General features: G+C 35.7%; 1 protein-coding gene across 1 annotated transcript; it reads right to left on the bottom strand.

Annotated features, from left to right (window-relative positions):
• Positions 1–7562: 7562 nt before the first annotated feature.
• On the bottom strand, positions 7563–17337 carry LOC144980947 (uncharacterized). The gene is made up of 5 exons (XM_078928933.1): positions 16761–17337; positions 16261–16348; positions 15044–15105; positions 14011–14227; positions 7563–12121 (listed from the first exon to the last, which is right to left on the bottom strand). Exons 1-5 carry the CDS (start codon positions 16821–16823, stop codon positions 10110–10112), a joined length of 2442 nt encoding a protein of 813 aa, XP_078785059.1. The 5' UTR covers positions 16824–17337; the 3' UTR covers positions 7563–10109.
• Between the last annotated feature and the right edge of the window lie 253 nt (positions 17338–17590).

Below are 17590 nucleotides of genomic sequence, written 5' to 3'. Positions count from 1 at the left end.
AAGGTACACTCAGGTTTTGACTTCTACAGTCATTCGTGTATATTGTGAATAATACAGGGGACAATACACAACCTTGAGGAGCACCAGTATTTGTAGTTATACAGGAAGATTTGTTTTGCCCTAATTGAACATATTGTGCTCTCTCCGTAAGAAATTCGAGCACCCAAGCAATTATATACTTGTTTAAATTCAGACTAGTCAATTTTTGAACAACCAACTGAGGTTGCATTGTATTGAACGCTGAAGAAAAATCTGCAAAAAGCAATCTGCAATAGCTCCTAGCGTGATCTAGATGCCTGTAGATGTTGTTTGTAAACAGCAAAATGGCATCCTCTACGCCACGTCCTGGTTTGTAAGCAAATTGATGACTATCACTCAATGGCATAAACTGATTCCTAATTTTAACAAGAACAAGTTTTTCTAAAGATTTCATGACTATTGAAGTCAGTGCAACAGGTCTGAGATCGTTCATAGTTTCAAGTTTTTCTTTTTTTTGGAACAGGAATAATTTTTGAAGTTTTCCAAATTTCAGGGATTGAAACGCATTGGAGGGACCAGTTAAAAATATGTGTATAAATGGGGGAAAGCTGGTGGGCACATTCTTTTAATAGTTTTCCTTTCAATCCATCCGGCCCAGCAGCCTTCCTCTCGTTTAGTTTCGAAAATACGAATCTCGTTTCCTCTTCACTGACCTCAATAGTCATTTCATCTTCCAAAGCCCTGTCTAATTTATGTTTTTCATTTTCAATATCAAATTTGTTTGCTGTGTCGAAACGTGAATAAAATTTATTTAAAGTTTCAATTTCGATATCTTCTGATATAATCGTGGGCTTTGGATTATAGTTCACAGCAGTTTTAAGCCCCCGCCACGTGTCCCTTATATCCCCAGAAGAAAAGCATTTTTCAATTTTATTTTTGTACTTATCTCTACAACTAGATATTACCCTCTTTATCTCTTTTTGTTTTGTTTTCAGATCTTTTTTGTTTCCACTAGTATAGAGAGTTTTCTTTTGGTTCAATAAAAGTTTTAGATCTTTTGTTATCCAAGGCTTGTTGTTAGGATAATATTTTATTTCTTTTTTACAAGACACTAGCTGTTCACAGAATTTTAAATACTCACTCACACAGTCATTCAGCTCATCCACACTATCACATGATTCGATAAAAACATTCCAGTCAGTGCATTCAAAACAACCACGCAAATCTTCACACACACTTCCATTCCAGATCTGTACACTTTTCTTTACTGGTTTTACACGTTTAAAAACAGGGCGGTAGGTGGGGAGTAGCAAGAGCATGCAGTGGTCAGATAAACCTAATGGGGCACGGGGTAAACATTTATAACTATTTTTAATATTACACAGGAATAAATCTAATGTTTTTTTGTCCCTTGTCTCGCAGTCCACGTATTGATGAAGTCCCGGGAGAGTAAAATCGTTACATTGGTTAAAATCGCCAGTGACCATCAATACGGCATCGGGTGACTTAATTTGAATGTCCTGTATTTCTTTCCTCAAAATATTTTTCGCTGTGGTGTTGTCTGATGATGGTGGAATGTAGACGTTGATGATGATGACATGAGTATATTCCCGGGGTAGGTAATATGGTCGTGACGAAACAGTAATAAATTCAATTTTATCGTCACAATACATTTTCTTTATCTGACAGTTATTGGGGTGGCACCATTTGTTGTTAATATATGTGCACACCCCACCCCCAGTTCGTTTATTTACATTAGTCCGATCTCCTCGAAATAGTGAATATTGTTCAATATTAAAACATGATGATGGTATGTGAGGAGATAGCCAAGTCTCTGTTAACGCTATTATGGAGGCTTGACGATAGTCACTATTAAAACGACACAGTGAAAACAGTTCATCAATTTTATTTTTCAGTGATCTTACATTACCTGTCACTACACAGGGTAAAAATGGACGAAAAGGCCGTCTGTTAAATTTTGTTTTTATTCCTCCCTTTCTCCCCCTCTTTCTTACTTTAATAAACGATGTGTCAATAGTGGGTGGTGGGGGTGACACGGGTTGGAGGGATCGGAGAGTCTCTGGAGTATAAGTTATCGATAGGCTTATTTTGGCAGCAAAATCACAGGCTAAAACACCATTTATGCTTATAAATATACTAATAAATATAAAAATCAGGAACAATATATACTTCACATCCATTTTGAATAAAAATTAGGCTTAAATTCCGACGATTGAATGATAAATGAATAAAAATATGTGTAGAAAATAGGTAAACATTCACAACACGTCTGTTGTCGCCGGAAGCCAGCGCCATAATATGCGGTCTTTGTGAAATATATCAATAAAACAATCAAAAGGAACCAAAAAAAAACAGTATAAAGCAGACATGATATGATTGATAAGTTACATTCGGGAAAAACTGATTGGCTATTTTCTTTGTGAACGGGTGCATTATATGTCAGCTGATTTACTCATTAAAAATAAACTAATGCACATTTAATGATGGTTCACCGACCTACTTATTCTCCAGTAATGTTTTTCACATAATATTATATTTTTAAAGCATTACCAAAAAAGCCAGGGGTAGTTGATTGTGAACAACACAGAACTATTAGCCTAATGAGCCACCTCACAAAAATTCTTTTGAAGATAATTTTACTAAGAATAAGAAATAAAATACGACCTGAAATTGGGGAGATGCAATTTGGTTTTGTTGAGGACAAGGGTACCAGAAATGGAATATTCACATTATCAATGCTGATGGAAAGATGTATTGAAGTAAATAAAGATCTGTATATGTGTTTCATCGACTATTCAAAAGCCTTTGATAAAGTACAACACGAAAAACTATTCAAAATTCTATCATCCTTGGACATTGATGGTAAAGATTTAAGAATATTACGGAATTTGTACTGGGAACAAGAAGCAGCAATGCGTGTTGACAACGAGCTAAGCAGTTTTACACCTATTAGAAGAGGAGTTAGGCAGGGGTGTGTTTTGTCTCCAGATTTATTCAACCTCTATAGTGAAATGATATTAAGAGATATCGAACATAAGAAGGGGGTGTGTATTGGAGGAAAGAATGTAACAAATCTGAGGTATGCAGATGATACGGTTCTACTGGCAGAATCTGAGCATGAACTACAAGAATTACTGGATGTTGTAGTCAGGAGTAGTGAAAATATGGGACTGGAACTGAATATATCTAAAACAGAATGTATGACGGTATCTAAAAATAATAACCTACCAGCTTGTGTAATAACAAGCAGAGGACAAACAATACAACAAGTTGAATGTTTCAAATATTTAGGCTTCAATGTAACATCCAATGGAAAATCAGATTGTGAAATAAAGAAAAGAATAGGTATGGCGAAGAATGCATTCAACCAGCTGCATACAATTATGAAAAACAGGAATATTAGCATGAAAACAAAAATCAAAGTCCTGGATTGCTATGTACTGTCTGTGCTGCTATATGGTAGTGAGAGCTGGACCATAAACAAGACCATGGTTAAAAGACTGGAGGCAGTGGAAATGTGGTTTTGCAGAAGAATGATGAGGGTGTCATGGGTGGAAAGGAAAAGAAATGAAGAAATTTTAGAAATGGCAAACAGAAAAAGATCACTGATAACAAAAATCATCAAACGCCAAATGGAATTTTTAGGACACATTATCCGCCACCCTGGTTTGGAAGTACTCGCCTTGACTGGAAAGATGAATGGAAAAAGAATAAGAGGAAGACAAAGAATAACGTATTTGAAAGGGATAAGAACTTGGACAGATGAAGCTGAGAAAGGTGGCGCTGCTTTAATAGAATTGGCAAGAGATAGATCAGCTTGGCGGAAGATGACCTCCGACGTCTGCTTCAGATATGGAACTACATGAGATGAGATTATATTTGTATGAAAGGGTTGGTCAAAAATTATTTGCCCTAGTTCTCATTAAATTGTGAACATTTAATTCTAAAGTTCTTCACGGTTATAAGCTAATGGTACACTTATTCCATCTCTCCTCGACCTTGAAATTAAAAAAAAAATAGATTGTGTTGGGTTTAACCCTAAACGAGTCTTATAGAAATCTTAAAATTTCAATTTCATCTTCAAAACACTTTCTTTTGATGTCTTTATTCAATGTAAGGAACAATTTTCAAAAGTCTGAAGCTACCAAATCGGGTGAATTGGAAGAATAGGGTATGATTTCAAACTTAGAATCATCCCCTGCTGCTGCTGTTGCTACTGCGGCACGATGAGAAGGCGCGTTGTCCTGCAAAAGCAAAACCATTTTGAAGCTTCCTTGTGTGGTTTGTAGTCATGTCGTTCTCATCCCTATTCAAACGGTGTGAGTTGTATTCATCATTCATTGATTTGTTCTTTGGAAGATAGTCATACGCTTCCGGTGCCAATGAGGGGAAGAGGTGGGGTGTGGGGGTTGGTCGATTCTTCTCGGGTTTTGGATTTTTTTGAAGGGAATTTCATCATTGGATCATATCGATAGGGTTATGTTCCATTGATATTAAAAAGAAGTGAGGCAAAGGTGTGTCGCCTTTTTCAACATGTACACTGCGGCAATCTTCCGTTAAATTGAAGACGTACCGTGTGGGAAGTGAAAATTTTACGAACCTGAGGTATGAGGACGATACAGTTCTTATGGCTTACACACCAGAAACCGTTCAGATCATTCTTGACAAATTAGTGGTTGGTAGCGAAGCGAAGGGACTTTTGCTGAATGTAAAGAAAACTGAGTGCGTGGTCGTTAACAAACAAAATCAAGATCTATCTTTTCACCTAACCAGCAAAAGGGAAACCATCAAGCAAGTTAAAAAGTTTAAATATCTCGGTGCAACCATCGTAAACGACGCTAGAGATTTTGTCGAAATAAAACGAAAAATTGCGATCGATAAAAACAATGTAAGACTAGATAGTCAATACGAAACTCAAGGTGATCCGAACTTACATTCTCTCGTCTCTCAAAGACCCGTGTTAAATCTCGACAAGAAATGTCAAAACCGACTAGAAGCTTTTGAAATCTGATTAGACAGAAGATTGCTAAACATCAAATGGTCAGAAAGAATAACAAACGATAAAGTTTTGCATAGAATAGGGAAGCCCAAACGGATTGTGAAAATCACCAAAAAAAAAAGGCCAACGTGCTTTCTTGGTCATGTGTGGCGACAAGAGCACATTGAAATCCTGACACTTAGTGGCTACAAAGAATGAAAAAGAGCTCTCAATCGCCAGATGTTGATGTTCCTGACCAGTCAACTGCAAACTCCGAGTACATGGGGGAGGCAGAGAATAGATGGTCGTGGAGGCATATGATTAGCAACGTGCAAATAAACGCAGGCCATGGATAAGTATGTTTATCCACTGTCACCAATCTGTCAAAAAGCTTATTCACAAACACTAAGAAGACTTTAGCAACTGCGATTTATTTCATCTTACTAACTTCCTTTTGATAAAAATTGAATTTTTGGTATGTGTGCTTTAGTATGCAGTAACGTATGAAAAGTACACAAAAGTAGTTTCCAACCTTTGTCTTGTAACCTTATGAAAAATTAAAGACCCTTTTCTGAAAACTTCATGCAAATCGAATCATTCCTTCATTGTCAAGACAATCCATATTTTATCAACTGGTACATATTTGAGTGAGATCAAATTAGTGACATTTATTTTAGGATATTTACCTTTTTTCCTATTTAGCTCTCTGGAATCTATTATTAATGTGTGTGTTCAAACCCATATTATTTTAAAAATTGAACAATGTCCCACGATATGTATTTTGAATTGCGTCCTTTTCCTGTGTTATGTTTCAAAACACCAAGCGCTTGGGTCTCAAATTGTGTGTGAAGATTGAAATTTGATTTGAGTGGGTTCATGGTAAAAAAAATATTCGAGAAAATTAGATGTTTTTTATCAATATTTCTTCCATTTATTTAACTTCGATGTTGGCGTTATAACTACCATAATTCTGGTATGTTGGTGTTTGGCCAATAATATATATATATATATATATATATATATATATAAGTATCAATCCACTATTAAGGTGACCACTGTGAAATGCACCAATTGGAGGACCAAGCATATGTCTTGTTCAAATTGATTAAACTGTTCAATCTTTGTTCAAATGAGTATAGTTTGATTCCCTACAATGATTTATGAACACAATTCTGATGCTTGATGATCACAATGGTATATAGAAAATTACTCGGTCCCCCTAATGTTTTACTAAGTGTTTCTGTAGCTTTAAGGAGACATTTGGTAAAAACATGTTTTTAGGGAGACCACATTAAAAAACCCTTTTAGGGAGCCCAGTATATGTTTATATATGTGTATACCTAAGAGTGCATTTTCAAGTGAGCTACCACCAAATTGTCTAAAATAAAGTAAGTCCTTAAGATTAAGAGCTTCATGGCCATAGTGTCGAAGCTTATCCCAGTCCCAGTGTGCGTAGAGTGAAGTGGCCGAGCAACGCATTTACTAACTCCTGGGAAGGTCCATCCCTCAGAAGGGGCGCTCAGGGAAATAACCTGGGACTCAAACACGGCAAAAAATATTCCCAGTTGCTCCGTGCGCCATTGTTTTTGCAGTCCCCGACCCCTTTAGAAACCTGACGACCCAGGTTAAGATCAGAGATAGAAGGGACCAGGCAGAGGAGTTTATTTGTTGTTGTTGTATACCACTGAATGGACTTGGTTTGTTTTGTTTTGTTTTTAAGGGTTTTACGGCGCTTGCAACACATTAAGGTCATATCAGCGCCAGTAAAAAGGAAGAAAATGGGATAGTAAAAAGTTCTGGAACTACAATTAGAGCACCCAAGAAAAAGTAAGGCAAAGGGATTTGTTTCAAATAGGAAACAGTAGATTCCAAGAGCCCACTATCAAAGTACTTAGTTTGAGATCACCTAAACGTCTCATTCAGACACAAGCACAGGTCCCAACAAAGAGGGATACACTCAAATGTTTACAAAGCATAAATAATATGTAAACAAAACAATAAAGAGCATAACAGACAGATGATTTACAAGGGAAAAATATAATCTCCCAAAACTCGAACTATACATTTGACTGTTTCCCTCCCAGCCAGGTCCTGGACAAAACCAAGTAATCCCATCCCGAGACAAAGACAGAAAACAAGTTGGAAAACAGACATAGGGGGATAGAAGACGCAACGAGTACGTCCCTGCCCATTATGGGAAGTCGGGAACCCCACCCAGTGAATGGAGTTGGATGGATAGGACAGCAGATCTGATGGACACAATGAACGGCTTCAATCAACATCTCATTCACTTTAACTTGCACAATGCTTGCTTTGGTTTCGTGGTAGACAGTTCGTCTGACGCCCGAGTTGCCAGGGTTCGAATCTATATTTGTGGCGATGCAGAGTCATTGTAAAAGTCTCATTTACAGTCTCACTTGTGTTAATTGGAGTACGTTACTGAATTGTAACAACGTTGTTCTGTTCGTGTCCATATAAATGTACTACCAGCTGCACGTTGAGCTCATTGTGGGTTTTATGATACATCAAGCTCGTGTAAAATTACATTTACATTTGACCGAAAAATGATACATAACGATAGAAGTCTACAAATCATATTGCAGGTTTATTTCAGTTCCAAAAGCCATCACAAACATTCATCCACTGTATCACATAAGTCTTTGGTCACCAAATAAAAGCATAAGTTTGCTATGTGTACAGTGCAACATAAAAGGATAGAAACAGTTTTACTGATAAAACCCTCAAATGATAACAAACCAATATGTTGTTGCTGGTAAGTTGCTTAATTGCATTTGTTAAAAAGCATAAACTGTGAAGCAAAAGTGTTGAAAATCGTTTGAATAAAGTTTAATGCAAAAAAAAATAATTCTTAAGCACTTTATGCCGTTCTAAGCTGTCGTTGCTGCATTTCTTTTCATTATTAATTATTATTATTCTGATTAAGGATGAGGGGATAAAGAAAGAATGAAATTAAATGCACAGAGGTGTCATTTCTTGACAGTCGCCTCTAAAGATTGCAACTCTTAAAATTATCATAAAAAGAATAGTGAAATTTTACATTAGGTATCTAGAAAATGCTGAACATAAAGCTACATTGGCCAATTAAGTTAGGGTTAGTAGAAAGACTTTTTATTCTGCCATATCTGATTCTTTCAGATAGTTCTACATAGCTGCCAACTTTTCAAAAATAAAATAAGGAACGCTCATTTGGCCCGGGATGAGGGACGATGTGTGCCGAAGCCCCCCCCCCCCCCCCCCCTTCATCGAATCGCAACATATAAAAGTCAGCCTTTTTAATTACTATTACTAACACTAACAAGTTTGAGATGACAGAGGCTAGTCCAAATGTTGCTCAATTATCGGGTTTAGTACCAGCACATTTGAATCGTTAAAATGACACTTTCCACAATGATTGTTGTTTTGTTTTTAAGGGTTTTACGGCGCTTGCAACACATTTAGGTTATATCAGCGCCAGTAAAAAGGAAGAAAATTGGATAGTAAAAAGTTCTAGAATTACAGTTGAAGCATCCAAGAGAAAGTAAGACATAGGGGAACTGGGAACAAATAGGGATCAGATGTAGATTCCAAGAGCGTATCACCAATGTACTTAGTTTGAGATCACCTATAAGTCTTATCCGGACACAAGAACAAAATCCAACAAAGAGGAACACACTCAAATGCTTACATTATACATTAAAAAATAACAAATATAGTAATAATACATAACAGAGAGATGATTTACAAGGAAAAAAATATCATCTCCCAAAACAATAAATATGCATTTGACTGCTTCCCTCCCAGCTAGGACTCCGGCGAGGGCCAGGAAAAAAACAAGTAATCTCATTCCAAGACAAAGACTGAAAGCATGTTGGAAAACAGATATAAGGGGATAGAAGACACAGTGTGTACCTCCCTGCCCGCTATGGGAGCTTTCCACAATGAGATCAAAATTCAGAACGGACAATATAAAGAAAGAATTCAACTGCCTCAACTTTGATAAGGACCAATACACAAGAAGCACAATTGTAAAATAAATGAAATAACTTAAGATGGTTAGAAATGCATAACTACCAACCTGGTACATCACTTGAGAGGGCGTTTTGGGGTAAAAATTAGGTGAGTTCAGATAAAAAGTAGACGATTGCATATATGTTTTCTTTCATGCAACATAATGGTCTGTAAGTAGTATACTATAATAGTAGTTATAGTAAAATGCACCTCTAAATATTAGAGAATTCCTACTTCTTTACTTTGACAAGATAAACACACCTAAAAATGGAGTATACTTATTTTTCTTGAACCTAAACCGTTACAAAAGCTTGCTTGAAAAAAAAAAAAATTAAAATCAGATGAAGATGTTTTTAAAGGGATTAAATTTATATATTTCATAAATTAATAAAGGGAAATAATCATTGTCATCTTTAATCAATATAAGCAATTGATTTTCTTATTGAATACCTTCCAATCAAAAAGGTGGATTTAATTTTATTCTTAATTAAAATAATATTTGTAACAAATAGTGAAAGTATCAATACTGTCTTAGAATATTCAAAGTATATCGAGGCTAACATCCATATCCTATGCAAATCTCCAATACATTATGAAAGGTTTGAGTAAAATACAGGCGTCATATAAACGAATGGAACTTTTTTAATTGTTGAAAATCATTTATGATAGAGGCATAATTCAAATTAAAGAGCTACACAAATGGAGATTATGCTCTCACTGGACACCAATAATAATGATAATAATAATAACAACAATAGTAGTAGTAGTAATAGTAATAATAATGGATCAATAATAATAATTCATTAGGCTCACATGGCTTTTTTACCACAAATTAGTCAAAAATTACAAAATACGGATTTTGAACTAAAAATAAGCACTTACTGACTCAGGAAGTCAAATACGGAACAAATCCGTTTTTAACAGAACGGTTGACAGCTATGGTTCTACAAAGCATTTGTCTCTCAAGCTGAGCAAATGAATGTTCATATAATATAAAAAAGGATATTGCAATGATGAACAGATTGTACTATATAAAGATAAAACGTTTTTGTAAACCCCCAAAATATGTCAATAACACTATACAATACAATGAATGTAATACAAATCAAATTCATGATTGTCATTACACCGATTGAAACGCTCTTTCCCTTCTATATTTATTTCTTTCATTAAAAATCTTTGTCTTCACCAAACTAATTAGTGTACCTTCAGGGATTCCTTTTTGTGAAAATACCCTGTGGTGTTTTAAGAACAGAATAATTTCAGACTTTCTAGGTAATGATCCCCTTGAACCATGTGCTGAAACATCTTCGACAAAGTTTTTAAAATATGACTTGACTCTATCTGTATCCTCATCTGACCATGACATGTATCTCCGATTTTTGCTTGAATTCCTCTTGGGTTCAGTTTGTTTTGAAGAACACGTAAGCTGATTTGGCACTCCTGCTTCACCATCAAATATTTCTTCTTGATTTGCAGCTGTTACTATGGATGTTCCAAAATTTGCATTTGAGTCTCTATTCACTACAAAGTCATTTGTTTCAATGTTACAATTTCCTTCCCCAGTGACCGATGCTGAGTTATCAATTTGACCCAAAAAATGACCAACTTCTGTTATTTCTCGTATTGCAAGTGGACACTGATAAATGTTTTGATTGATTGATTCACTGTGTCCCATATGTCGATAGAAGACATCTCTCTCGTGTTGTGGGACATCAAGTAAGGCAAATAATGTCGAAGCTCGGTGCCTGAATTTATCAGCTATTAACAACTGGGGTTTCTCTAAATCCTTTACTAAGGAAGTGACATATTTGATGGCAATGTAACCACTTACATGATCTTTGGATATTCCTGTATTTGGAAAAAGAAATGGGTTGTCTGAAATATCAACAGCTTTACGCTCCTGTGCAAGTTTCCTTAAAGGCTGAATTGTGTCATTGGGTATCAACACAGGGACCAACATCTTGCTTCCCTTTCCAGACTGATAGGCCAGCTTATACTTCTCAAGTAACGCTTTTTCCAGAGGATCAGTGACATGTTGTACAAGCTGGGGATCAACCCATACACCTGAATCTGCATCATTCCAGTCTTTTAACAACATCCTTGCGGGTTCTCCGCCTCTCCTCGCATTAAACATTGTAAGCCTAGCTACGATGACATTGCGAAGCCTAACAAACATATGTGAATCAAATAATTGATAATCATCCTCACAAATACGGACCATCTCTTCAGTAATAAATTGCCGTAGCTTTATATCATTCTCTAATGGCATCTCTTTGGGTTTTCTCAAATTTGTTCTCTTTGCTTCACATTGAACTCTGGCTGTAAAAAAAATACTATCCCAATTATAATCCAGGACAGCTTTGAACAAATCTATCTCTGCGGATTCTTCCATTTTGTTTTGCATTATATATTCCCCTTTTAAGAAATTAATTAACTTTTTCAATATAAATCCAATTGAAAGCTTCAAGCCTGCTTTCAATGTCCCATCCTCTTTCAAAGTCATTTCAGAAATGGTTTGCGATATTTCATTAAAGTTACAACGCTTCACCACGTCCTCTCCAGAGAAAGAAGGTTGATTTGTTCTCTTCCTAGTTTTTAAAATCAAATTTCCTAAGATGCGTAAATCACTCATTATAACTTTTCTCTCCTTCTTTGAACTTTTACTCCACAATTTTGTTCCTAACAATACTATAGCTTTGTCTGATCGACACAAATTTCCCACTTCATCATTCCGAAATTTGTCAAGAATATTCTCCTTTATTTCTTTACTTGCATTGGGAGCCACGGGATAAAATTTTACAACCCCAGTACACAGAGCATGCTCAGTACTACATTTCTTTTTGTGTTCATAAACCCTTCGTCCAGAGTAAAACCCCTTACAGCCAGCACACATAACAACTTCATGTGACCCTTGTGCTCTCTCACGCATAACTATTGAATTGTTTCTAGTGTTTGAATAAAAAATGCCCTTTTTCTTGAGATTCTCCATTGTTCTATCCCTTTCCTTTACAGGCTGTTTCATGGCCTCTGTAACTTCTGTCTCATCTTTGTGTTTCCTCATCAAATGCCTTGAGAGTTTTGTTTGCAACTGTCCACAGTATGGACAGGGTCTCCTTGGCTTTTTGTATTTCTCTGGGAAAAAAAAGAAGAAAATAAAGCACATCATGCTATGAACTATGAAAATAAATCGATAGACAGATCGTATGCACATCAGCTACATGACAGCGATAGAGAGGAATAGCATTCCAAATATTTAAGGCCTGGACAAGTAACTGTCATAATTCCTTCTTGTTATATACTTTTCTACCATCTATTCCTTTGGAAGAGGTATGTTAGATTTGTGGAGACCTCTGCCACATAACAAATCCAGTGAAAAGACGCCATATTTTTGTTTTGAAATAGAAATAAATAGATCAATCCACCCACTTCACTGGGTTCAGGGTTCCCTCTTCATTATAATCAAAATATGAACATAAATCGGAATAGTAACACATTGAAGTCTCATCTGAATACATAGATTGTCCTTTGTTGTTTCAGCGAAAAATCAGACAGAATGTCAAAAGAATTTTAGGTTTTTCCCCAACCACGCCTTGGAGGGATCAGTATCAGCGGAATGGTAAGCGTCATGTTTTTTACGTTGAGCAACAAAATTTACTCCAAATGCTTCACTCGACCCATGCGGAAAAACAATCAAGAATAGACCCAAGTCCTATCCAAAGACTAACATTTCATTTAAGTTTATTGTAGGCCCTTGGCCAATCGACAAAATTCAATTCACATAAATTATTTACAACAATCAGAAATTAATTATATCAATAATAGTAATAGAATGCAATGAAGGCAATATCATAATAATAATAATAATAATAATAATAATAATAATAATAATAATAATAATAATAACAGTAGCGGCAATAAGTAACAATTAATATAGTAACAAAAGTAATAATAGACTATAGTTCATAGTCATAACAATGACTTTCTTTGTCATTGAGGGAGTGAGAAAACATCACCGGCTGGCAGAACAAACAGCCGACATCAATCAAACGTCCTCCAGACCGGTTGAGCATCGGCTTCATTAATTCCTTAAAGACTTCCCCCCAACTGCCTGAACGATGCTGATGCCCAGACAACTTAATCCTGATTTATATTTTGTGGGAATGAAATATGACATGTATATGCCGGAAATATTTCAATAACAAACACACTGTTCAGATAGAAAATATTTGAGTCTTGCCTTTGTTAATTGACACAGGTAAGTTAGGAAAATAAATGCTAGTAAAAACGATCAGCAAGTTCGTGAACACTGCTTCTCAACTCGAACATATGTTTTCATCAAATCTACACACATCATGTTGTGAGCTGAATTTTAATGATCTCAGTTGTCATTGAAAGGACACCCAAGAATTTTAGAATAAAGAAAAATATTGAACCTGGAAGTCAAAAGGGTTTGTAGCACAGCAGACATTATCAAAGTATAATTTTAGTACCGACAAATTAAAAAGAAAATGTGCTTTTCTTTAAATGCTCCCAATCATCATATACTGTTTAGGTTGCAAGATTAATAAAAATGTTATCTACTCTGATTCTCGTTAAGTTTCCAGCTGGTCTGTGAAAAAAAGCCTTAAGCATCATAGAAATACAAAGAAACAGTTTTAATATATAGATGGGTTGTAACAAAAAAACCATTTTAACACTTACAATACAAGCAATTTAAGTCTATTACAGACAAAAAAAACCCCCAATAAAATAAACATGAACATTTTTATGGCTGGTTTCACTGATATCACTCACACATTGGGGTTTCAGATTCTAAGATGTCCACCCTATCAAATTTGGATTTGTGCTTGTTATGTAAATGGTAGCGTATTTTGCGACGCAGCACTGCCAAAACAGAAAAAAATGCAATAACACAAATGCAGCACCATGGAGGGGGTGGAAGTTTTCTTTTAAAAGGAATGGGTAAATTAAAATTGATCCCACAAATATCAAAGGAGAAGAATGACAAAAAAATGACTCACCATTGCACGTAACACGTTGGTTTGCAAGTGTATAGCATTCGGGTTGAACCTGGGTCCCAGACTGGCAACGAGGTTCAGTCTGTGATAGTTGTGGATGAGGCTCTGACTGAGTTGGGGAATGAGCACTAGGTTCCAGAGACAATGATGTACTCAGCATTGGGTACCTCACAGAGTACGTAGAGGAATCAGACTCGGAGTCAGCAACAAAATCGGGACCCTGTATATTTTGTGGAAAAGATGACAGATCAATCAATTTATTCATGTTGACAATAAACATGAAGAGCCATTGTTTAATAATCCAACTAAACAATTAGCTGGTTAATAATGCAAGTATAATAAAAAAGAGTTGAGAAAGGCAGACATATTGTCTAAGTATTTAATATGTTCAACTGTGCTTGGATAAATATAGATACACCAACCAGGGTTTCAGTAAACCGTTTTTAACCAACTCTTTAAATCCTACACCAGGACCAACAACTACAAAACAATTTTTTATATCACTACGATTCTGGACATATAAACGGTTGTCATTGCAACAATATGAACTTCCTAACCTTGCAACTGCAATATAGTTAACAAAAAAAGTTGATAAACATTACGATGCAAGAGAATTTGGACAAAATGCGAGATCAAAAGTATAATCCCAACAGAAGCTATTTTAATTTTTCCTGGAAACGCATCATTTTTACATTTTGTCAAATAAAAAACAAACGACTTCAAATGTGAATGGCTCATCAATGAATATCACTTCAAAATATAACGAGGAAGGTTTAAAATAGTGTTATTGTTGGCGAAGTCCACTGCAAAGAAAAATTTTTAACAACAAAAAACTAGGAGATCTCACTGGTGTAAAACAGTGTTGTCCTTGTCCTGAAATATTGTATTGCGCCTAACAGACTGCAGGTCTCATCTTTTGTGGCAAATGTGTTTTGTCCACCACAAAATATGGTGATGTGAAGCATTTTGAGCATGGTGCCAACTGTGGATAAACGCTATACAAATGTTATGATTTTATTTTAATGTACATACTTACCACAAATGAATCATGTGATATGGAACTTTGTTCTGCATCACTTTCAGGCTCTGAGTTGGAGTCTATATAGAAAATAAAAACAACAAAAAAAGCTGAAGACTATCATGTGCAAGTTTTTCTCTAAACTCTTAAACATAAAATCATGCCATCTTATGCTGTAAAAGGATTTTTAAAAAATTATTTACCTTATGACTATTGTCCTTTGGAAAAAAAAGAAAATTAAGTCCGAAACCTTCTGGCTATTTTCTTTTAAATTTCAAGAACGTCAGAGTTGGCAAGGGAGGACGGAAATATAATTCCAGAAACCAATCTGTCTATAATCATATCCATATGATAGTTTTTCGTTCAAGATTCAGGTACAGTCCACTTAGGATAATCGCAATACCTTGGGATCATCGAAAATGTTGGGATTAACCGAAATTCAGTTTCCTGTCCACTATTTCAACATTTTACACATTTATTGTCAACTCAAACCAGTAAATAATATTCTTAGTCAACCACATATAGAGCAATTTGATTGAAACAAAAACCATATGGCAGCCCCGTGTAGATTTGTCAACCAAAAGCAGCTATGAAGCAAGCCGATATCTTATTCAGATTGGAAGAAGTTTCAATCTTTTTTCTCAACAATTCAACATTTGTCAGAGTTAAAGAGATTAGCCTTAATGAGAGACAATAAGCTCTCACCAAACTCATTGGTCACAATGCACAGTTGTTAATCCTAAAACAAAGGATATCGCTCAGTCTCTCTTTATAACTGTCATTTATAACCTGTTGTCAAGATTATGACCAGCCCCACCCCTCTTCTATTTAATGGCCACCGATGACGTCACAAACCCATACTGCAGAGCCCCGCCCTCTTTCGACTCTAACAGAGTGGTGACACACTACTGTAGCATTAAATCCTGCTCACTCTCGATTCTTCAACCTGTCACGATTTCATCCATGATGAAATTTAATCATGATATACTGTTTGATTTCTTGAATTTACCACTTTTTAAAAAACCGAAGTTTGTTGCAATTAACCAGTGACTTTTATATAGAATTATTTCCATTGCTTAGGAAATATTGTGATTAACCGAAAGTTGCGATTAAATGAGTTGCAATTATCCGGAGTGGACTGTAATAGTATTACACATCATGACTCAAAAAAAAAAAAAAAAGCAAACTATGTGTACCTAAATGTTATTCATTTCCTCATCAAATTACATTCTTACCATTAACATCATAGATCACATCAAAAGGGTTGTCTGGATTGACAGCAAGACATTTTTCAGGATTTTTAAAGCTCAAATCTCTCTGATCTGAAGTTACAAAAGAAATAGCATATTCTCAACATTAAACTATGATTTTGTGATGGCTGTGATATGGCATACTGTATGCATAAAGCAAGATGCAAAGACAGGTTTAAGTTTAAATTATTTTATATTCTTTTCAAAAATCCATTCTAGTTTTGCCAAAATAAAATAAACACGAGAAGTGTTGAGTTGGATAGCGCTAAAACTAAAAGTAGTAGTGGTAGTAGTAGTAGTATTAGTAGTAAACGACAGATCTTACTCACTAGTGTGAATCTACAGTCTACAGAAGTTCCCGAATTATCTGACTCCACTTCCAAATGACTGACTGACAAGTGACAATCATCAATCGGTGTGTGATGTCTACCCTATTGAAAATCTTAAATCAACTGTGATGTAATAAGAATGGCCAATAACTTATCATTATAATTATCTCGGTGTCTCTTCAATGATGCCTCCAGCATCAATTTACCCCACGATGCCATAGACGTCTAGTTTGGAACTCAGCAAGTGACGAAAAAATACTTGCGGCTATAGAGAGGACGTCCGTCGGCCACTCTCTTTGTAAGTCAGTAGTCAGTGGTTATCAGATATCCTTGGTTCTTGAAAAATATAGAAACACAGCGGTTCATTTAAAAAGACTCTTTTGTAGATCAAGTTATAATGTTAGGTATTGCACTTTAAAATCTCTTCAGACATAGAACGGGTCAACTTGACGTCTAGACCAAATCATTTCGAAGATCGATATGGCAACAGCAACGCCTGGAATGGAGGATTTAAATGCGGCATCTGACGATTCTACTGCTATGACAGAAGATGCTCCATTTCACGACGTCGAGATGGCTTCAACTGGCATCAGGCATCAACATGCTACTCAATAATGGGTTTGATGAAGCGTTTGACTAAGAACTAAAGGCCGAGCTGATAACTGATAACCACCTACTACCGACTTGCAGAGTGAGTGAGTGCCGAGTGCCTCTTTATGCGCGAAATTGACTAAACATACGTTTCACGAAAAAAAGAGTTACTATGTTTGCTTGTCTCTTGTCACCAAGATAAGAATCCGGACCAAGATTCGATAAATCTGTTTCTAAAAATAGATTATAATTCGTATATCTTGTTCATTCCTCAGTTCATCAACTTTCACACAATTTTATATTAGGTTTTCATTACTATAAAAATCCATATAATGCTCTAGAATTTTAGAGAAAATTTCGGAAAGATATATTGCCTCACTATTGAAATATATCGA

The sequence above is a fragment of the Berghia stephanieae genome, chromosome 10, assembly GCF_034508935.2.
Source record: "Berghia stephanieae isolate SIO BIC M18660-M18661 chromosome 10, UCSD_Bste_1.3, whole genome shotgun sequence".
In the NCBI taxonomy this organism is placed as follows: domain Eukaryota; kingdom Metazoa; phylum Mollusca; class Gastropoda; order Nudibranchia; family Aeolidiidae; genus Berghia; species Berghia stephanieae.
This window is presented reverse-complemented; position numbering and strand designations above follow the sequence as displayed.

Coding starts and splice junctions, on each gene's coding strand:
- LOC144980947 (XM_078928933.1), bottom strand. CDS start 16,823: ATGGCATCGTGGGGTAAATTGATGCTGGAGGCATCATTGAAGAGACAC. Junction 15,106..16,260: donor TGTGATCTATGATGTTAATG/GTAAGAATGTAA, acceptor TTTTCTATATAG/ACTCCAACTCAGAGCCTGAA. Junction 14,228..15,043: donor TATCACATGATTCATTTGTG/GTAAGTATGTAC, acceptor CAAAATATACAG/GGTCCCGATTTTGTTGCTGA.